At 38.3% G+C, this 22874-nt stretch overlaps 1 protein-coding gene and 1 long non-coding RNA gene across 3 annotated transcripts in view; one reads left to right on the top strand and one right to left on the bottom strand.

Annotated features, from left to right (window-relative positions):
• The window catches only part of SYNPO2 (synaptopodin 2), a 172470-nt gene extending 161666 nt beyond the window's left edge, over nucleotides 1-10804 (top strand). For both annotated transcript variants that reach the window (XM_055274702.2, XM_055274699.2), the window contains one exon: nucleotides 6946-10804. In XM_055274702.2, the coding sequence (XP_055130677.1) occupies nucleotides 6946-7060 (115 nt within the window). In that variant the 3' untranslated portion in view covers nucleotides 7061-10804. The remainder of the gene's footprint in view (nucleotides 1-6945) is intronic.
• The window catches only part of LOC129480684 (uncharacterized), an 87981-nt gene continuing 69139 nt past the window's right edge, over nucleotides 4033-22874 (bottom strand). The window contains exon 4 of the long non-coding RNA XR_008657102.2: nucleotides 4033-4202. This is a non-coding gene — a long non-coding RNA (uncharacterized lncRNA). The remainder of the gene's footprint in view (nucleotides 4203-22874) is intronic.

Genomic DNA, 22874 nt, shown 5'->3' with positions numbered 1-22874 from the left:
CATGGCAAAACCCCATCTCTACTAAAAGTACAAAAATTAGCCAACCGTAGTGGTGGGCACCTGCAATCCCAGCTACTCAGGAGGCTGAGGCAGGAGAATCACTTGAACCCGGGAGGCAGAGGTTGCAGTGAGCCAAGATTGCCCCACTGTACTTCAGCCTGGGCGACAAGAGTGAGACTCTGTCTCAAAAAAAAAAAAAAAAAAATGATATTCTCTCAAAACAATATCGTTGCAAGTATTGTCCGATTAGATTTAGGAACTCTGGTATAAGACTGCCTACCTGGGTTCAATTTTCCACCCCAACACTTACTAGCTTTCTACCCTTGGTGAAATTACTTACCTTCTTCAAATCTCACTATCCTCTGGAAAAATAGGGATAATAATAGTGCCTCTACTTCATGGGATTGTGACGATTACATGAAACACTCCACATAAAGAAATGAGCCCCCACTGCCTGGCACACAATAAGCAATCTATTAATGTTGGCTATTTTTAAAGGCAGAGGTAGAAAAATGCCTCCTTAGTGTTAAGCCCTTTTGTGGGACAATATAACACCAGATGACTCCTGAGTTCAGTGGGAGTCTTGCATGCGTTATATTGGGCCAGCTAAAGATTGGTGTGTCCTCTTGTGGGTTGAATAATTAAAGAACAGAATGCTCTAAATGCACACAGACTGAATGTTCCATATGCAGTATTAACTATACCATCTGCCAGATCAGATGGTCCCTCAGTCATTTTGAATGATGTCTTCACTCAGCACGTGGCCTTGTGTTTATGTACACACATCTACTTAAGAAGATCACGATATTATACCTGCATTAGCCTTGCCCAACAAACTGGAGGAAGAAGGATGTGGAGAACTTGAGGGAATGAATGACATAGATATTATTTCTCTTTAGTTTGAAAAATAACAGATAGCAACAGGATAGTAAAGATATTCAAGGAGGGTGGAAGAAACTGGGAATGTATGAAGGAATGGCTGCTTAGAAATACAAGTAGATGTAATCCATGTTAGCAGAATCACTGGGGTAAAGCCATGGGAAGCAATGTTTGATTCAACGTAAGAAAGAGGTTCCCAAAATCTAGAGCCTAAGGATTGATCAAGATGCTTTGGAAACAAGTAACCCCTCTTCTCTAGAGAAAAGACTCAGTGAGGTATAAGCTTTCAACTTTATTCGAAGTTATTAGAGAAATTTCTTGGAATTGATTTGTAGAAAATTATTTCCAATTTTAGCTTATATTTTACTTTAAAAAGAAAAATAGGAGAGAGGGAGCTTTGTACTGTACTGGAAATGAGATGACAGGATGTTGAAGTTTTACCCAAGGCCCCCAGATAGAACAGATGCTCCCCACTGAAGTGAGATTCCAGATTCAAATACAGAGTTTACAAAGAATATAGTAGCAAACGACTTCCACAATTCTTGAAGCCTTCAGCCAGGTCCAAGTGATTAAAAGGGGTTTGATTATGGCAAGGAAAGAGGATTCTGTGAGAAGGAATTCCAGAGCACTGAAGATGTGTGTGTTTGGAGTAGGTGGCCTGGAGGGGGTTTCACTTTTTTACCTCAAGCTGTGTGCGAGAAGAGTTTCAAAGTGTCTTCTTAGAGAACTTCATGGGAGATACTTGCATGAGGACGGGTAGGAGGTCAGAGTGGGGTCTGAGTGCCACTCAGGAAATTTAGAGGGAAAGGGACAGGCTGACAAATTGTTTTGGCAGAGAACCAGGAAATTTTCTTCTGCATTCCCACAGGTAAATGATGTGAGTGTTCCTCATGGACCAGATCAGTCCAGGCTAGAAGCAAGAGAGAGCTGACTGGGGTCAACCTGGGGCCTCTCCGAGGGGGCAGATGGATCCTAGTAGCTACACACTGTAGGTAGACAGCTTCCTAAGGGAGCATATAGGATGAGTCCCAAGTCACCCCCTAGAACAGAGAAGAATTAGCATGAATCAAGGACTAGAGGTAAGATGTCCCCAGTGATGGGAATCTTTCAATATCCCATAAAAATGTCCCTCTCTGGGTCTGTCTGGCCCCAAGGGTAAGAGGCCAGAATATGATGTTGCCAAATCAAGTAAAAACTTCCTTCTCCTCTTTTTTTCTACTCCTTTTTTCCTCCAACCCCAGGGGGCCAGAAGGCAGAGTTAGCGACCTGAGAGAAGAAGTGGAAGTAGAATGAAGAAGTCAACCAAACTCCTTCCCTGAAGGAAGGCAGCCTTTCTGAAGCAGGCCCCAGCTGGGGAAGGAGAGGAGATTTAACTTTAATAAAGTTGAAATTGGAGTTTGTTATTTCAGGGGATGGAAACGTCTATTTCAAAATAAAACTGGTTTGAGTAACTTAAGGTAACCATTGAACTCTTCCTAAAAGTAAGCAAAATGTCCCAGGATCTGCTAAGTTTTCTTCCAGTAGCAGTGGAAAACTTTTTTTTTATCAAATAAAGTTTAAAAGGTAGTGGGAGACAGAAGCAATTTGATGTGTAAAGCTAATTTAACATCTTGGTTACAGTTAAATGCTCTCATATGAAAATATTAAATTCCCTTGATAATGATATAACCCATGGTGGAACTGACAACCGAGGACCTAATCCATGCTATGCTAGGATTCCAGCGTCAGACATTCAAACTCCAAAACAAAAGAAACACCTCTGTTACTTTCAGATTCCTTTGGTCATTTCTGGCTCAGGGTATATCACATGGCTTCATTCAGCCAGCCAAACAGAGAACAGCCTGAGCCTTGGAACTGTGATAGACAGAAGGAAACAGCACCAAAAAACACTGTGAAAATTGCTGTGGGGAAATACATTAAAATTAGAAGTATGGGTGCCGGTAGAGGCTAGAGGCTTGCAATATTTTGGACACGAATAGAAACTACACTGTACCTATGGAATGATTTATTTATATCCCAGCTGGATCTCTAACCTAAAATGGTTTATCATTTTATCCTCTATTATTAGCACTTGAAAGAATGTGAACGCATGTTCGTCAGTCTGGGGAAATGTAGAAGAGCCATGGTCATTTTGCTCATTGAGCTGGTCGCTCTTCTTTCCTCACAACCGACACTGCTGTTACATTTGTCATATGCATGTTTGGCGTGAGATTTTTGCTTTCAGCTTCAATCCTGGGTTTTAATTTCCCTTCAGAAAGCCTTGGCTTAGTCTTTCAGTACCATACCTCAATATTTTAGTTTTCTCCCTGCACATTCATCTCTTCGTTAATAGGATATCACTGAACAGTATTTTGAACTTTCCAAATTCTGTCAAGTTTCAATTTTTCTGAATATTTTCAAACTCAGTGCATGAGAGAAACACCAAAAAATAATTCCTCTCTTTCATGTAATGTTTTGGATGTCTTATCACTGCAATGTATGCTTTCACATAGTACTTAATACTCCCAAGTATATTGATAATTATTTCTTTTTCCAGTTATTAGCCAGTAAATTAAACACCTGTATATATGTTCAGGGGCCTCACCGAGATTTCTGTAAAGTCTCAGCTCCCTTTATCTATTGCCATCCCCTCAGCCTTCTATCTTTTAAAATACCTAAATAACGGACTAAAGCAGTCCCTCAAGGTGCTACATCTAATTGATGCAGGATTTTTTTTAGCCTCTTTGCCAGACTTGCAACAGGGGTGCCCTGTTTACTCAGCCCACTGTGCTCAACCCCTTGAGGGAGGGAGCACATGAGTGAGCGAGTGTGGGATGTGGCTGGCCACTCCGGGCGCCGGCAGGAGCAAACTTCATGTGGGGCCCACAGCGGTGCCCACGTGGGGGTGCTTGAGACCCCAAAGCCCCAGAGGGCGCGTTACGGTGCTTAGTTCTGCCGTCCACAGACGGTGGTTTGTTAGCAGCTCAGTTGGCCCCTCGCCTCATTGTGTGGGGTGGCTGCCCTTCATCAGTGAGAGCAAAGGGCCGGTGTGATGGCCTTTCTGGGTACCTGCACTCGGTGGGTCTCAAGCTCTTGTCCAGCGTCCAGAAAGAATGAGGTCACACAGACAATTGAAGGGCAGAGAATTTTATTAAGCTATGAAAATGGCTCTCAGTGGAGAGAGGAGCTAGAGAGCGAACGGGATGGGCAGGTTGTCTTCCCCTGAAGTCACGTCATCTCTTCTGTAGTCTGTCCCTCTCCCTCGAAGTCCAGCTGTCACTCTGAAGTCTGGCCGTCTCCTCTAAGGTCCAGCCATCTCTCCCTCTACCGACTGAGTCTGGGGTCTTTATAATAGGCACAGGGTGTGGGTGGGGTGGGCCACAGGTAGTTTTGGAAAAAACAACATTCAATTGGTAAAAAGACACTATTCACAAAGAACCAATCAGGAGAGAACGGGCAAACAGGAATAGAAGTTCTCACTTAGGGCTGTAAGTTTCAGACTATTTTGGCTTGAAGGTGGGGTTTCACCAGGGATCCACCTCTGTCTGCCTAGAATTTCTCTGCCTCCTGCCTCTACCATAGTCAAAGACCACACGAAGCAAAATCATGGGACTCTGAAAACTCTCCCAGGGCCTCTGTAGACCAGTGTTGTTCTAACTCTTCCATAGAAAGGACAAAAGTGAGATACAGACACACACCACAGGAGACAGCTACATTTCTCTTTATCACACTGAGTCTTACCACTTCTCACGGTTTAGAAAACTTCCTATTTTTTCCTGTCAGGAGAGTTAAACAGTCTCTTCTCTATCTTCTCTAAACTGATCTTGTTTCTTATTATTTACTTATTTATTTTTTTGAGACAGAGTCTTGCTCTGTCACCCAGGCTGGAGTGCAGTGGTGTGATCTCAGCTCACTACAACTTCTGCCTCCTGGGTTCAAGTGACTCTTGTGCCTCAGCCTCCTGAGTAGCAGGGATTACAGGCCTATGCCATCATGCCTTGGAGAATTCTTTTGTATTTTTAGTAGCGACGGGGTTTCACCATGTTGGCCAGGCTGGTCTTGAACTCCTGATCTCAAGTGATCCATCTGCCTCAGCCTCCCCAACTGTTGGGATTACAGGCATGAGCCACTGCACTGGCCCAAACTGGTCTTCTATAATTGACTTAATTCAGCTACTGTGTGGCTAGAACTAGTACTGGATTGTGTGCTTATTGAGGGCAAGGACTTTATCATCTTTAAGTCTTCAGCTTATAGAAGAATACCTGGAAATATCAGGTGTACAATATGTTAATTTATGTTAAATGAGTTTGTGAAATGAACACATACATAATGCGAAATAGAAACTAAGGCCTTAAAGATGACTAAAAGTCAGGATTCCCCACACCTCACCCAAATATAGAGTAAGGAGAATTATGAGTGATTCTGAATTAAGACAAGATTAGTGAAAGCAAGTTTTTGCTAAGATTCAACCATTGTAAGTAAAATTTAAATGATTAAAATGAGAGAATCAAGATTTATTATATTGACCCCCTTATTCTTCAGATAGAAACCAAGAATGAAACATCTACCTTCTTTGTCTGCCTAATAAAAAAAAAAATGAAACATTTGAATCTGAGATATTTTGCCTAAATCCAGGTATTGATATTCACTTTAAAGTTAAGAACTTGATTAAGAGAAAAGCTGTTGAAACTGTTTATGAAATTAGAGCACATTTTTAAGCATGGTAATGTTTTTTGTTAGGAAACAGGATGTTTTGATACTTTCAAAGTTGATACTCCCGTCCCCGAGGTGTACCCTTTCTGCATTTTTGCCAAGAGCTTATCTCACATAGCCTCATGCATATTGGAATGTGTGAAGATGTAATGTGGATAGCCAGCCATCAGCATTCCTAGAAATGCAGAGGAGTAAAAGGAGAGAATGAGAACACAAGAGCTTTCATTAAATTATATTGCTGTAGCCGGGCACCTGGGCTCATGTCTGTAAGCCCAGCAACTTGGGAGGCTGAGGTGGGAGGATGGCTTGAGGCCAGGAGTCTAACACCACCAGCCTGGGAAAGAGGGAGATCCTGTCTGTAAAAAAGATTTTTAAAAATTTAGCCAGGCATAGTGGTGTGCACCTGTAGTCCCAATTACTTGGGAGGCTGAGGCAGGAGGATTTCTTGAGCCCAGGAGTTTGAGGTTGCAGTGAGCCATGATCATGCTCTGCACTCCAGCCTGGGCAACAGAGTGAGACCCCAACTCTATATAATAGTAATAATTAATAATATTGCTGTGCTATTAGTCAAGCTGAATATTAAGTATACACAGAGGAATGTTGCAGGGAGACAAACTCTCAAAGAAATAGGAATGTAATACATATGAAAGGAAGCAAAATGCAAATTAAACAAGAGGCAGGAGTAATTCCCTCAGAGACAAAGGCAATACACTCCACTTAGGAAATAAAAATCCATGTGATCTTCACCATATAAATAGATTTTGAGCGGAAAAGGGCCAGGCATCTAATCATACCAGTAATATTAACTACATCTAAGGAGATCTTGTTTGTTTTTGCTATATTCATTCACTAGACCAAAATTAGATAACAGATTAAAAGTCACTTGGGAAGAGTAAAAAGCTCAGTAATTTACAGCTTGTTTCTGAGGTTATCAATAGGTTTTGTTTATTTTGTACCAGAAAAGCAGGATAGGAATGAGATTGGGATGTGAATTCACATATGCCTATGTGGAGGGCAGAGAGAAGGAAAGGTGCTTCCTAGTGATGACAGAGCCCCTGCCCTGCCCCTAGTGACTATGCCTAAGAAAGATGACAGCAACTGGGGCTATGCGTTCACAGACGGGGAGCAACTAGGAGGGCCAAGTGCAAAAGGTAGGATCAAGTGGCAGCCCACCATTTGCACTTGGCCCACTTTTGCAAAGGTGGGGACAGGCAGCCTGTCCTGGCTTTAAGACGAAGCATTCTGGGGGGTTAATTTATTTTTATTTTTATTTTATTTTTTGCAGTGCTTGGTAATGGTGCTAGGAATACTTTGGAGTAACAATCAGCACAAACCAAAATGAATGAGATACATTAATATTTTCATTGTTTTTAGGAGAGTGGGCGCTCCCTTTCTCTTCCTGGAAGATCAGTCCCACCCACCATTTCTACATCTCCTTGGGTATACCAGCCTACTTATAGTTACTCTAGTAAACCAACTGATGGACTAGAGAAAGCAAACAAGAGACCAACTCCTTGGGAAGCAGCAGCAAAATCTCCTCTCGGTCTAGTGGATGATGCTTTCAGACCCAGAAACATCCAGGAGTCCATTGTGGCAAATGTGGTCTCAGCAGCTCGGAGGAAGGTGCTTCCAGGGCTTCCAGAGGACTGGAATGAAAGACTGTCCTATATTCCTCAAACCCAGAAAGCCTATATGGGCTCATGTGGAAGGCAAGAGTATAATGCCACAGTCAATAATAATATGTCCACCAACTCCCAATATGGTTCACAGTTGCCATATGCGTATTATAGGCAGGCTTCAAGAAATGATTCCGAAATCATGTCCATGGAAACCAGGTCTGATTACTGTCTTCCAGTAGCTGATTACAACCACAACCCACACCCAAGGGGATGGAGACGCCAAACATGAAAGTTAGAAGAATGGATCATGTGCCAACTGTAGTTTTTTTAAAAACGCTCCTTTGTAGGGTTTTAAACTTTTCTAATAGATTTAGATTCACTTTTGATCTTGGCTTGTTCTCATAAGTCATTTATCTAAGTTTGTGTTTCTGTGTGTGTGTGAGTATATGTATGTGAATACACACACACACACACACACACAAGTGAGTGTGAATACTTCCTTGTTGGCTGATCCATAGAGCATTACTTTGAAGAAAATTTCACTATCTGCATTCATGTGCTGGCACTTATATGTAATTCATAATTTTGATTCCATTTATAGGTAGTCTATGCAACTAAACTCTACTCAATTAAAGTAAAACTAAGTATTTCTTCATTGCACCTTAGTCCAGGAAGAAATTAACGGAATATGGTGTGCTAATTGTCACTACCTATAACAGTGAGGAATATAACATTGCAGAAATTTCTCATAGGGGCATGCCAGTGAGCAATTATTTTATAAAAATATTTTCCTTGGTGTTAAGTATTTCTCTGCAACTTTTTTTTTTTTTTTTTTGAGATGGAGTCTTGCTCTGTCCCAACCAGGCTGGAGTGTGATGGTGTGATATTGGCTCACTGCAACCTGCGCCTCCTGGGTTCAAGCAATTCTCCTGCCTCAGCCTCCTGAGTAGCTGGGATTACAGGCATGCACCACCACACCTGGCTAATGTTTGTATTTTTAGTAGACACAAAGTTTCACCATGTTGGTCAGACTGGTCTTGAACTTCTGACCTCATGATCTGCCCACCTCAGCCTCCCAAAGTGCTGGGATTACAGGCATGAGCCACCGCACCCGGCCTTTCTGCAACATTTTTAAAAAGAAATCTAATAAATTTTAGATTTTTAAAAAAGAATTAAAATGTAGGAGTTCCCAGAAATAAACACATGAGAATAAGATTATTATACATTTTGGAAGGACTTTTGAGGAATGATGTGATGTGTGGAGAATAGAAAGATTTAGATATATGCCCGTGACAGGAATAGACTCTGGGTTCAGGTGTCCCCATTTGTCAAATGAGAAGATTGGATTATCTAATCTTTTAGATCCTTAACAACTCTGATATTCTGAGTTTCTCTCATTTGTAGAATGCCCTCTGATGCATTGTTTATTTTTATTGCTCATAATATAAATATCAGATTACGTTTAGGAGTGGATTAGGTAATTAGTGTCACTACATGTATCATTAAAGGTCCTAAAAGGAATTGTTAGGCGGCAGGCTTTGTGTTACGTGTTACATGGAATGAGGGTAGATGTGAAGATTTAAAATGATTAATGGATTTAAGGAAGTGGTACATAAATATGTCTGTTATTATGCAATTGTAGGTCATGATAATTTATTCAGTTATAGAAAACATGACACAGAAGCCGATGTAACAAGTGGTGCTTCTTTAGAAAGTTGTCATTAGGATGTTCTGAGTAAGTTAAACAGCTGCTTCATCAATCCCATGACACATGCCTGTTAGCATGCCCATCAAATAATCAGATCAAGCACCTGCTCCTTATTGCCATACCCACAAAGTGTTAAATACAAAAAAATTCAAAGTATTTGACATCATAAGCAAATATCCAGAATATTTTTAAGTAAAAAACCATCTTGAGTATTCAAAATTTCCTTAGCTTTTTAAAGGTGATAATTTTGCTTTGTGTTACTTTTTAGCTCTTGAATGTATCATTATGATGGTCTCTTATAATCATGGTATATTTCACAGAATAAAAATTAAAAATAATGTCAGGGTGCAAGTGACCAAGGCCTTATCTTGAAAGTTAAAAAAAAAAGTAAAGAAATCACAGTAAGTTCTATTAGTGATGATAGAACCAGATATAAAATTGATCAGTGATGGAGAAAAGAAATGATAAATAGTTTCCAAGATTATATTGTTAAATTATCTTAAATTATCAAGGTGTAAGATGTAATTATTGACTCCCAAGAGTTTTTATAGAATCCTAAAAAATAACTCCTGATGTGTAGATTAGTTAGCAAATTCTCAGAAACCTCCACATAAAAGCCTTACTTGGTTCAAAATTTATTATAGTGGTTTAATCATTTTAGATTTGAATGTTTTAAGATAGATAGGAGAGACTTAGCAGAAAATACTTGGCTTGCCAGGGCCATGTTCTACTTCATTGCTTTCTTTTATAAGTGCAAGGAGTTATTTCCATCAGTTGACATAGATATTATTCACTAAAATTTTCAGCAGACTCAAAATAGAGAGGAGACGTTTTAAACTTACATGTTAGTATAAAACAGACCTCTCTCATTGCATGCACTAGATCGATATTATCATATGTATTAAGCTATCTGAATTTATTCTAGACATTAAGAAAAAGACAGTACATGACGGGAAAGCTGCACATTTCTCACAAGGAAAAAAACATTCTATATTTGTAGCAGAAATCAGTGATTTGAAAAGTCATACTTTGCAGATATGAACCTGAAAATCAAAGTGCCATTGTTAAATCATCCTAAAGTGTACTGTGGGTATTCTTCTCCAGTATACTTGAAAATGAATAAAGTTAGATTGCTCACATTGAAGCTAATGGTTGAGACAGGACACCTGCCACAGTGAAGTTTGATTCCTATGGGTGAGAAAATGTAGATGACTATTGTTCTCACAAAAGTTCTAAAATAATAGCATGTGTAGAGAAGAGCCGTTGCTTTGAAAATACATACCACATTTGTTATAAAACATTTGTTTGTTAGTAGCAATCACATAGGTAGAAAGAGTTTGAGTTTTGCTGTGGATTAAAAAGCCTTCCCTAAAAGGAGAGCTTGCCAGTCATAGAGACACTAATTTGGCACTTTTCCTCCTTCTTAGGTTTAAATGTTATACCAATGCATGTGTTTGAAATATCCATTAAGATGATTTAAAATTTGTCTTGTATTTTGAGTTTCTTAAATGTGTGGATTCTTGTGCATTTATCTCTGAATATGTCTCTTTTATATTTTGGCACAATTATACACATTGGGAAGGGCCAACCTATTAGGGCTCAAGTATATATATGCATTAGCAACTTGAAACTTTGGATAAAAAGTTATATCAAACAGGCACAGTTATTACAACTAGAGAGAAATTGCAGAAATATTTGTTTTTTTAAGCGAAAGTAGATTTTCACATTAGATTTGTATTCACAGTACTAATATCTACACGGTCCACACTTTTCTATTTTTAAAAATTGTGTTCTCCTGTTAAATAGATTAACACTTCCACTTCTGTTTATCACAAAAGACTGTATTTGAAAGATGCATATGGAAAATTGAAATTATATTAGTAATAAATGTAACTTGAAAAATCAAGTTTAGGAGCCTTTTCATTTTTTTCTTATAAAAATTGTTCTGAATTACTCATTACGACAAAGATTTACTCATATCTACTACATATTTTTCCCTTTTATTTTCTGTGATAGCTTCTATACACATCAAAATAATTTCATGCTAAATGGGGCAACATTTTAACTGTAACATTTAAAAACTTTTTAAAAAATTCCTGAAAATACAATTAATTTCACGCGTAGGTTTAGAAGTTTAGGATCCAAACATATTTTAATACTATTTTTAACTAATTCTTTCCTTCGTAGTATACTGAAAATCAGTCTTAAGCACAAGCATAGCCAATGGTAATATTTCTTGACAACATGTTGGTTGAATGCCTACGACCACTCTGGGCTCTGTCTCTAATCTGCCATGTTTGTCTATCCAGTCCTTCCAATTACTTGTCCTCTTTTGACTGGTCCAAGACTGACCTTTGTTAAACTGAAGCCCTCATTACAATAAGGTATATTTAAGCAAAACTTTTTAAAAAATGACTTTGGCTCTTTCTACACAATATTAAAACTATCACCTGAAATGTGAACTCCCTGGTCAATTGGTATCATATAGCACACCTTTCAAACACTTCTCTTTCCTGGTAATTTCAAAATAAAATTGCATTCCAATGAAAAATATTTTTTTAAAGACTAGTACTTGAAAACTTTAAGAATGAGGCTGGGTGCGTGGCTCACACCTGTAATTCCAGCACTTTGGGAGGCTGAGGTGGGTGGATCACTTGAGGTCAGGAATTCAAGACCAGCCTGGCCAACATGGTGAAACCCCCTCTCTATTAAAAACATAAAAATTAGCCAGGCATGGTGGTGTGCAACTGTAATCCCAGCTATTCAGGAGGCTGAGGCACAAGAATCACTTGAACCCAGAAGGTGGAGGTTGCAGTGAACCCAGATCGCACCACTGCCCTCCAGCCTGCGGTAGAGTGAGACTGTTGAAAACAAACAAACAAACAAAAGAAGGAAGAGTGTTTTAAAGATTTAAATGACTTAAGAGTACTAGACTACCTTAAGATGCTAATGCTATATAAAGAGCCTGTTTTTTCTAAGGAATCCTAGTGCTTAGTAAACAATAAACTTCAAAACATACTGAGAGGTAGGTGGTGTCATCTTCATACAGAGCAAACAGGCAGCCTGAGGCAAGGAGAGTTCAATTCCCTGGCTTGTCTCCCAGGAAGACAGCAACAGAAATACCTCAAGATTAGTCAGTGTTTCCCTAGTCCACATAATAACAGAAGCATTTAGCACAAAATGCTCCTTCTCTGCAATTTTGGAAAATCACAAAATCTGTGACTTCTCAAATTTAACAGAACAGTACTTACCATGAAGGGGCATTTCATTTTTTATAGCCCTATAAAACATGACAGTTTATATTTTTAGAAAGGATCTGGCAATTTCCTCCCTCCCCCAATAAAAATCAAGTAATTTTATGAAGGGCATTTAAGGAGGAAATGCCTCCAGTGTATCTTGCTCTGATACACTTTTTCTCTCTCTAAAGTTGTAGTAAAGATTTGCTATATTGTACTTTTCTTCTCCTTGACTTTTCTGTCCCCCTTCTCCATAAACTTTACTCCCACCACTCTCCAAGAGGAAAAAGTTTCACTGACTCCTCAAAATTTCACAATTTATTTGTCTTACTGAGGGTCTGAAGAGGCTTTATAAAATAAGGCAGTATTGTCTCATCGTGATCATTTGAATAAGCATGAGGTTTGCTCTAAGTTACCAAACAAAGTATAATAGGTTATATGTAAGGAAAGGTACAATCTTATTTTAGGCTAAATTCCCCCTGAAGAGGCTTGTCTATAGTACTATGAACATCTAGAGGTGGAGATAGGATTTCCTGCTTAGCCTTTTCTTTTTTTTTTTTTTTTGGATGTGGGCAAACCTCATTTTAATTGCAAAAGACGTAATTTACAGCACATTCAATAATGAACCAACAGGAGAGTTGCTGACTTTGGAACATATGAATATATAAAAATCCCTTGCAATTCAAGTAGTCAAGATAAAAAGCACATACAAGGAAAGCAATCCTCATTTTTCTGAAAATGTTTACATTTTAAAAGGTGACTAGACATACTTGGAAGTTCAAAGCAGTAAGATGTAGCTTGCAGGGAAAGGAAAACCCTTTTCCATGTTGTTAGGCAAAAGTATATCAAATATATCCCAATTCCACTTGATAAAGCCAGTTGGATGACCTCCTTGAACCAAGCTAGGGCAGAACACTTAGTAAAAGCGGGCCCTGGGTGGGGATGCGAATCCAGGAGAAGAGGGGCACCAGATCCCATGCAGCGCCAAACACATCCGTTCCACCGTCTAACACATACGAGGCACGTCGCCCCATGTCCCTGGACACAAGATCCTCGAGAACAGTCAGCAGATGGTCACTGCTCCCATGGCCTGGTGCTTTCTAATGGTCTTAATTCAGGCCATGGAGAAAATCCTTTACTACCAAACGCAAACTGTCATTGAACTTAAGTCATAAAGGATGTTGTGAGGGAAATTCTTATAACACATACATAAGGACTTCTATTTACCTAATTAGAACAATGATTACACAACTGACATTCCTGTTTCCATAAGGTTTTGTTCTCTATGCTGGAATGGCTGAAGAAAAAGTTGTCTATTTTTGGTTTTATTTTACATTTTCAAAAGAGAGGGAACAGAGAGAAAAATGCCCAACTTTGGGGCCCAGCAGGTACAAAAGCAGACTTCTCTGACTCTAGGTCCATCAGATTTGGGGGAAGTTTCACTGCCTAGGGAAGGTTAGTGAAGCCCATTATATCCCCAATCCTACAGGAAGAATTCTACAGTTAATCTGTCACAGTGTTCTAGCAAACCTGCTTAGCCTTTTCTCAGCATCACCTTTTCTAGAAAAAAATATTGATTTGGATAGTTGAGCTATAAGTGTATTCTTCAGGGATAGTTCTTCAACGCAGAGTGCATGTGTCAGGAAGTAAAGGGCCATCCTTTGTACTGCCCCTGCCCCCACTTGGATGAAGCAATCATTGTTGAAACAACGTAGAAAACCAAATCACAGGATTCTGCAGAAGCTTTGCAGCATCCAGAGCTGATCCTCGACCTGTCAGGACTAGCCTCATTTTAAGAGGTTGACTTGGTAGTTTTTCTTGTTGATCTATATGTCATTCATACCACAGCTTTCTGCCAGACCAGTACATAGGACAGAGAAGAATAATAGTTTAAAAATAAATAAAAGGGGTATATTTTTTCCATAACTTTTTATTATTTGAACCTTTATGGCAATTAGATGCCTCTTTATCCTTGAATTCAAATGTTCTCTCTCTCTGGTTTTATCTACAGTAACTATGGCTATGATTAGTAGCAATACAAAATGCCTATGATTTATTGAAGTTGATGCTTAATAAAAGGCTGACGAAAGGAAAAAGAATCCTAATTTTGTGATAAAACCACCAAAACTCAATGCCCAGCTAAGCTAAACCTCACGTTCAGCATGAACTTGATAAAGAAAATCACAAAAAAGAGTGGCGGAAATTTCATGTCCAGCAGTGTTCTCTGGTTGTGATGTTTAAAATTTTCATATTTCGAATGAAACTCAACTGGTTCTTCTACAATACATTTGAATAAGCAATGTATCTGAATTTCTCATTTTGTATACAAAGGAAGACTGAGAAATGAATAAGAATTAACTGTTTAAGTTCTAAAATGCTATCATGTAGGAAAAAAACAGAGATAGGAACAGATTTTATACTTTGCCCAAGGAGGTTGCAAACAAAGAATACATTTAGCTTTCACTTTTTACAGTATGAATAAATATTTTTCTCAAAAATAAGTCTTATATGAATTTGTAACATGTTTCTATTTTATCATTACCCTGCTATAGAATTGTCTTAGTCTGTTCCTGCTGCTATAACAGAATACCTGAGACTGGATTATCTATGAAGAACAGAAATATGTTTTCTGAGTTCTGGAGCTGGAGTCCAAGATCCAGGCACTAGGAAACTTGGTATCTCACAAAAGCTGCACTCTGCTTCCAATATGGCACCTCTAGCTGCATCCACACATGGCAGAAGGAATGGAAGAGTTGAACTCCCCTCCTCAAGCCTTCTTATAAAACACGAATCCCATCAATGAGGGTGAACCCTCATCACTGCCTAAGGCTAATCACTTCCTAAAGGCTCTACCTCTTAATATTGTTACATTGGGGATTAAGTTTCACATGAATTTTGGAGAGGACAAACTTCCAAATCAAAGCAGTGGAACAATTTAAGAATTATTCTTAAAACAAAACACATTTAAAAATAACTAGCCGGGCGCGGTGGCTCACGCTTGTAATCCCAGCACTTTGGGAGGCCGAGGCGGGCGGATCACGAGGTCAGGAGATCGAGACCATGGTGAAACCCCGTCTCTACTAAAAGTACAAAAAAATTAGCCGGGCGTGGTGGCGGGCGCCTGTAGTCCCAGCTACTCGGAGAGGCTGAGGCGGGAGAATGGCGGGAACCCGGGAGGCGGAGCTTGCAGTGAGCCGAGATCGCGCCACTGCACTCCAGCCTGGGCGACAGAGCGAGACTCCATCTCAAAAAAAAAAAAAAAAAAAAAAAAAAAAAAAAAATAACTAACACGAATATACAGTTAGATAAAAGAAATAAGATGTAGTGTTAGATCAATAGGGTGGCTATATTTACAATAATCTATTGTACATTTCAAAATAGCTAGAGAGAATAATTTGAATGTTTCTAGCAAAAAGAAATGACAAATATTTAAGGTGATGAATATGCAAAGTACACTGATTTGATCTTTACAAATTATTTGAATATATTATCACATGTACCCCAAAACTATTTGCATCTATCATGCATCATTAAAAAAATTTAAAAAAATTAAAAAATAGTTATTCCAGAATTAAAAAAAGGTGTAGGGTACAGTGAGGAGTTCTGAGGAAGACTGAATTTTAGCCATAAGTATAAAACAAATATTTTTACAAACATGAAAAGATTGATATTTATTTCACAAATATTTCAATAAAACGTGTATTGCGTTCACTGTAAAAAATTTCTCTTCGGTCATAAATTACCCCAATTTAACATTTTCTCCAAGTTATTATCATTTGAGGTTATCAATGACAAGATTTTATTTTAATCCAAGAAAATTGGAGTTTTTGTCAGTATATTTAAAGTTCACCAGGTAAAGCTCATGATGATTTTTAATTTCTCTGACAAAGGGAAACATGAAATTTCATCAGCATGAGTGGTCAGCAGATATAATAACATTAATTGTTTCTGTTTCTGCCCTCGACTTTTTAACAGAGAATACCAAATTCTACTTTTGCATCGATGTACTACTAAAACTAATTTTTAATAAAACTTTATAACAAATCCATCCAATCTCAGTCAGCTTTGACTAAACAAGATACGATTTTCACAAGGTCTTTTGCAACTCCATTAATTTTTTTTCACTTAGGCAATTAAGCAATTTGTATGAATTCAAAAAACCATTTGGGTAAGTTTCTATTTTTCTGAGAGTTTTATGAATACTTAATTTGTTTGAGTGCTCATTTACTCCTAAGCCAATTTGGGTATTTTAGTTTTGTAATGTCATTGAATGTAGAAAAATACCATGTATACCTATCATACAAACCTAGATATATACATGTACACATACATAAACGTACAGACAGATGCAACCAGATCTTACGGCATTTTATTTTAAAAATTTTAGTCACGGAATAAATAACAGATGGCGATGAGAATACAGAGAAAAGGGAATACTTATACACTATTGGTCGGAATGTAAGTTAGTACAGTCAGTATGAAAAACAGTATGGAGTTTACTCATAAAATGAAAACTGAAACTACCATATGATCCAGCCAATCCCACTGCTGGGTCTGTAGCCAAAAGAAAGGAAATCAGTATACAAAAGAGCTAACTGTACTCCCATGTTCACTGCAGCATTATTTATAGCAGCCAAGAAATGACATTAACCTAAGTTTTCATCAAAGGATGACTAAATAAAGACAATGCAGTATATATACACAATGTAGTACTAATATTCAGCTGTTAAAAATAATCCTTTCATTTGTAGCAACATGGATGAGCCTAGAAGATATTATGTTAAATGAAATAAGCCAGGCACAGAAAGAAAAATTTTGCATGTTCTCATGTATATGTAGGAGCTAAAAAAGAAGTTGATCTCTTGGAGGTAGGGAATAAAATGGTGATTACCAGAAGTTGGAAAGGAAAAGGGGAAGAAGTGTACAAAGCATGTGGTTAATGAGTACAAAAATACAGTTAGATAGAAGGAATAAATTCTAGTGTTCAATACCATAGTAGGGTGAATACAGGTATTAATAATTTATTGCATACTTCAAAATGGAAGAGAATATCTAGAATGTTCTTAACACAAAGAAATACTAAATGAGGTGATGGATGTCCTAATTACTCTGAGTTGATCATTACACATTGTCAGCGTGTATCAAAGTATCTCATGCACTCCATAAATATGTACAATTATTATGTATCAATTTAAAAATGTAAAAATTTTAGTCATGAAGCAGTAAAATGAAGTAATACAAACTCACTGGTTTATCTCTATATTTTTAACCAAATTGCATTTCTGACAAAAATGGCAGAAGTCGAGCTTACCTACTCAATAAGGGCTAAAGTTTTTACCAATATTTGTGGAGAAGGATTTAATTATTTTTCATTTTCCCAATTTCTGAATAGTTCCTTTTTAAATTCTCTTTTCAACCTCAAGTACTTGCTTTTGAGGGAACTCTGAATCCCTTGAGAGTCCCCAGTGGAGGGTAGGGTGCCTAAAATTCCAGTGACCAAGGAGCTGGAGTGGGAAGGGAAAGGGGTTGGCAGGAGTAGACAGAGCTGGCAGAGCAGATTGTCAGCAAAGGTTCAAGAAGAGGGATTTCAGGTGACAGAGAAGTTCCCATGAGACCCAATACAAAGAACAGAGGAAACAGAATAGAGAGGTCTTACAGAGCTAGGAAAAGGACTTCCAGCTCACAGTCAGGGAACCATCCCCACTCAGGAAAAGAAAGCCAGGAAGAAGAGATTTCTAGCCCAGGGAATTGGGGAATAATTCCCACTCCCAAAAAGGAGGCAGGAAGAAGAGCTTCCAGCCCAGGAGGTACCTTTCAAAGGAAGCCTGGGGACTTGAACCCAGCCCCAGAAAGCATACTTATACCTTTAGAATCAACATCTGTCCTTGCCAGCTTCAAGGAATGTTTGTCTGGAACAATGGTTCAGAAGTCTGAGTCACCAGTGAATCCTCAATCACTCAGTCAAGAGTGAAGACAAAGGAAAGGCACACATTCGGTGTCCTAGGTGAGAGGCCTGGGGGTCCAATGATGAGTCTAATCCTGTCTGAGTCACAGCACAATAACTGTTAAAGAAAAAATTATTTCATGATATTCATTAAAGCAACTCAGGACCATTGCAATAGGTATAGGGACCATTTCAGTGGGGAGAGAGAATGGGTTCAACCATGAATACAACATAGGCAAGTGGGAATCTATAGCCAAGGGGCAGTAAGAGGATGCTGGCTAAACCAACTAAGTGGGATTCTTGATCAGACATCACCTTGGGGATGATGGAAGATAAAGAACCTGCTCATACCAAGTATGACCAGATATCGAGGATATGAGTTCTTACTAAACTAACTTAGCAGGATTCTTTGCTAAAACTGGATTTTACAAGGAAGTATACAAATGGACCTAGCAGAAGACTCAGAAGCCTGACTGAAGTTTGGCCAAGCAAAGAATCTTTGAGGTTAGTCATCAGTTATTTACCTACTTGGCTTATGCAATGTTTGATGTTAGGAGTACACTAGTGAATAAAATGTGACCTCTGTCCCCACGGAGCTGACAGTTCTAGGCAGGGTACAATGTAAAGAGACAAGAACAATGATGGGATTATGCACAGAGTATTATGAGAACACAGCAAGAAAAAAAGAAAAAATCCAAACTTTAATGTGGAAAGATTGGTGCATGAGGAGTGGAAGGATTCTCACAGCAGATTCCTGGAGGGATTTATGGCAGAGTCTTAGAGGCTGAGGAGTAGTAACTGGTGGAGGTGAGAATAGCCTACAGGCAGGCCATTCCAGACAGAGGGAAGAGCACAGTGCTGGAAAATTCCAGGCAGCTCTGTGTTAGTCTTGAATAATAAAGTGAGAATCAGAAAGCAGTGGATTTTTTTTTATTCTATTATTATTATACTTTAAGTTTTAGGGTACATGTGCACAATGTGCAGGTTTGTTACTTATGTATACATGTGCCATGTTGGTGTGCTGCACCCACTAACTCGTCATTTAGCATTAGGTATATCTCCTAATGCTGTCCCTCCCCCCTCCCCCACCCCACAACAGTCCTGGGAGTGTGATGTTCCCCTTCCTGTGTCCATGTGTTCTCATTGTTCAATTCCCACCTATGAGTGAGAACATGCAGTGTTTGGTTTTTTGTCCTTGCAATAGTTTACTGAGAATGATGATTTCCAGTTTCATCCATGTCCCTACAAAGGACATGGACTCATCATTTTTTTATGGCTGCATAGTATTCCATGGTGTATATGTGCCACATTTTCTTAATCCAGTCTATCGTTGTTGGACATTTGGGTTGGTTCCAAGTCTTTGCTATTGTGAATAGTGCCGCAATAAACATACATGTGCATGTATCTTTATAGCAGCATGATTTATAGTCCTTTGGGTGTATACCCAGTAATGGGATGGCTGGGTCAAATGGTATTTCTAGTTCTAGATCCCTGAGGAATCGCCACACTGACTTCCACAATGGTTGAACTAGTTTACAGTCCCACCAACAGCAGTGGATTTTTTTCCCCAGAGGGCAGAGTAAATTTTTTCTTCAAAGGGCCAGATTGTAAACACTTTAGGCTTAAGGAACACTTGAGTCTGAATTCAACTCTGCCTTTGTAGTGCAAAGCAACCATGTCCAACATAAAAGTGAATGATCATGGCTCAATAAAAGTTTATTTACAGACATTGAAAGTGGAATTATATATAATTTGCACAAGTCATGGAATAGAATACTTGTTTTTTTTTTCTAACCACTTAAAAATGTAAAAACCATTTGTAATTTGCTATCCATACAAAATAGTGTTTGACCAAATTTGGCTCATTGGCTACAGTTTGCCTTTTCCTGCTATAGAGCAACCATGGGGCCATTAAAGAATTTTAAACAAGAAGTTGGCATGATCAAGCCTGTGTTGCAGGAAGTTCATTCTGGCAGCACTGAGGGAGATAGATTTGAAAGGGCAGGACAAGAGGAAGGCAGAACACACAGGCTGTCCAATCTTTCCACACGGAAAGGCAGGCATAAGAACACTCTGTAGTAAATCAGTCAACACCAGAATATTCCAAAAGCATTCCTTCCCTCCACATTACTGCCCACCACTCTCTGACACTGTGATTCTTCCTATTATCTCATCATACTCCCCATCTCAAACACACACTATTGCTGCCAGCTGCCACCTCTTTAAAATTCTTTCAACAGAATAGAGAATAGACCGTGGTGCTGGGTGACCTCCAGCAGCATGCTTCCTTAGTTTCTGGGAAGACAGTGATGGCTTAGTGAGCACTAGGATGACCCGACCTTCCTCCAGGCCATCAATATGTGCCAGAGATGTAGTTACAGTCTTTGGAACACTTATTTTCCAGTTGACAGAATAAGCATTTTTTTAAATTTTCATTTGGCAGATCAAGTCATGTAGTCTCAAAAAAAAGGAGTGATTAGTTCCTTTTGCTGCAGGATAATCCAAGACGTTGCTTAATATCTTGAATCTTGATTCAAAAATATTTAAAATTAAATATGCCACAAAAATGCTTAGATATCAAAATTATTTTTTAAAGATTAGAACTAAAACAGGAATATCGTTGGTAAGTCCTCCAAACTCACAGACTACGAAAACAATAGACCATGTAATGAAATTCAGGAGGAATTTTAAAAGGCAGAATGAGAACAGGTTCTCTTTCCTTTCAATGTAGAGTTCTTTCTTCAAAGAATTAATTGCAGAGCTTTTTTCACTCACATCTGCTAGATTTAAGATGGAAATATTATCCTACCTTTGGCACAATGCCATTTTCAAACATTGCTGTTGCTGTACTATAGAGTCCATCTTAAGCTTTTAAGGTACTTATGTATAGACCTGAACCAATCTTGTTCCAGACGTAGCCTATGTTAACATCCCTCCTCCTTTCCTGTTGTACAGACAGAGGTGAGGTCACTGTCAATTGAGGGGATAATTTTAGGTGGCACTATATTATTATCATCGCTCTGAAATTCTCTCAAAATGGAGAAACATAAAATGAAGGAGAACATAGTAATGCAAGATGTATAATAACGTGTGCTTCTAAAAGAGTAAAACAGAAAAAGCCAGAGTTGACTATAATAGTAACTCATTCTAACAAAAGCAACTCTGTAATCTGAGAATTGCCAATCTGTTATGCCCACACAAATAGTAAAAGCCCAAGAATTATATAAAAATCTTTCAATTAATTATGTGTGAAAATCTATGACAAAAAAATTTACAAGAATTTAATCATTATGGATTTCCAAAAACAAACAGAAATAATTGGAAAATGTGTCACAAAACCCAGGCAATTCTTCCACATGTTCTTATGATCTACTCTAATTTTGTCACATATGTCATTCCAAATGAAGCTTCCTAAATATGGCAAGGTGAAGATTTACACTGGAGACTTAGCTGTTGCTTATATATTTTCACATAATTAACAAAAATAATATTCAAATAATCGAAAGAAAAGCTTAAGTAGAGATTTGGCACAATTTACCTGAATTATTATTCTCTTTTACTGCATTCATCCTATCACTCATCAGGAATGCATTAAGTATTTTCTAGGTGTTAAGCACTCTCCTAGGTAGAAAGAGTGATGATGATTATGATGATGACAATGATAACAATGATGATGATGAGATGATGATAATAACAATGATGGTGATGAGGATAGTGATGATAGATACCTTTATAGACACCCACAATGTAACAAACCCTATACTAAATAATTTAGCTCTGTTGTCTCATTTAGTCTCTTTAGCTTTTTGAGGCTGGTACTGCTATCCCCATTTTACAGATGAAGCAACTGGTGCACAGAATGCATAAATAAGTGACAGGGTCATACCACTAGAAATTAGTACATATGGGATTTGAATTTGAACCTTTCTGTTCCATAGCCTATATATGCTTGTCTATATATACATGATAGAAAGATGTAGATGACTTATCTTCCCATGTCTGGGAAACTAGACAGATACATTTACAGCAAAAGAAAAATTCTAAGGCACGTAAGAGAGCATCATGCTGAAAGCAATCACAGACATTATCTAGTCAAAACTCATTTTACAGAAAGGAAATGGAGATCTAGCTAGAACCAAATACCCAAGGTCTCCCAATGGAGTGCAGAAATACTTTTCTCTACTCCTTGTACTACTACTCAACTCTAGGCCCTCATCATCTGTCACTTGAGCTATTACAATGGCATCTGGACCCCTGTCTCTCATTACATGCAAAAATTAACTCAAGATGGATTAAAGACTTGAATATAAGACCTGAAACTTCAAAATACTGAAGAAAGTGTAGGAAAAACTCTTCTGGACATTGGCCCAGGTAAATAATTCGTGACTAAGACCTCGAAAGCAAATGCAACAAAACAAAAAATTAGACAAATGAGACCTATTAAACTAAAACACTTCTGCACAGCAAAAGAAATAATCAACAGAGTTAAAAGACAACATGTAGAATAGGAGAAAATATTTGCAAACTATGCATCTGACAAAGGAAAGACTACTATCCAGAATCTACAAGGAACTCAAACAACAACAAAACAAATAACCTCATCGAAAAGTGGAGAAAGGACATCAGCAGACATTTTTCAAAAGAAGACGTACAAATGTCCATGAAGCATATCAAAAAATGCTCCACGTAACTAATCATCAGAGAAATGCAAATTAAAACCACAATGAGCTCTTACATCAGTCAGAATGGCTATTATTAGAAAGTCAAAAAACAGCAGATGTTGGTGAGGATGTGGA

This window comes from Symphalangus syndactylus, chromosome 4 (assembly GCF_028878055.3).
Source record: "Symphalangus syndactylus isolate Jambi chromosome 4, NHGRI_mSymSyn1-v2.1_pri, whole genome shotgun sequence".
Taxonomy (NCBI): domain Eukaryota; kingdom Metazoa; phylum Chordata; class Mammalia; order Primates; family Hylobatidae; genus Symphalangus; species Symphalangus syndactylus.
Note: the sequence above shows the minus strand (reverse complement) of the source record. Positions and strands in the feature narration are given on the sequence as shown.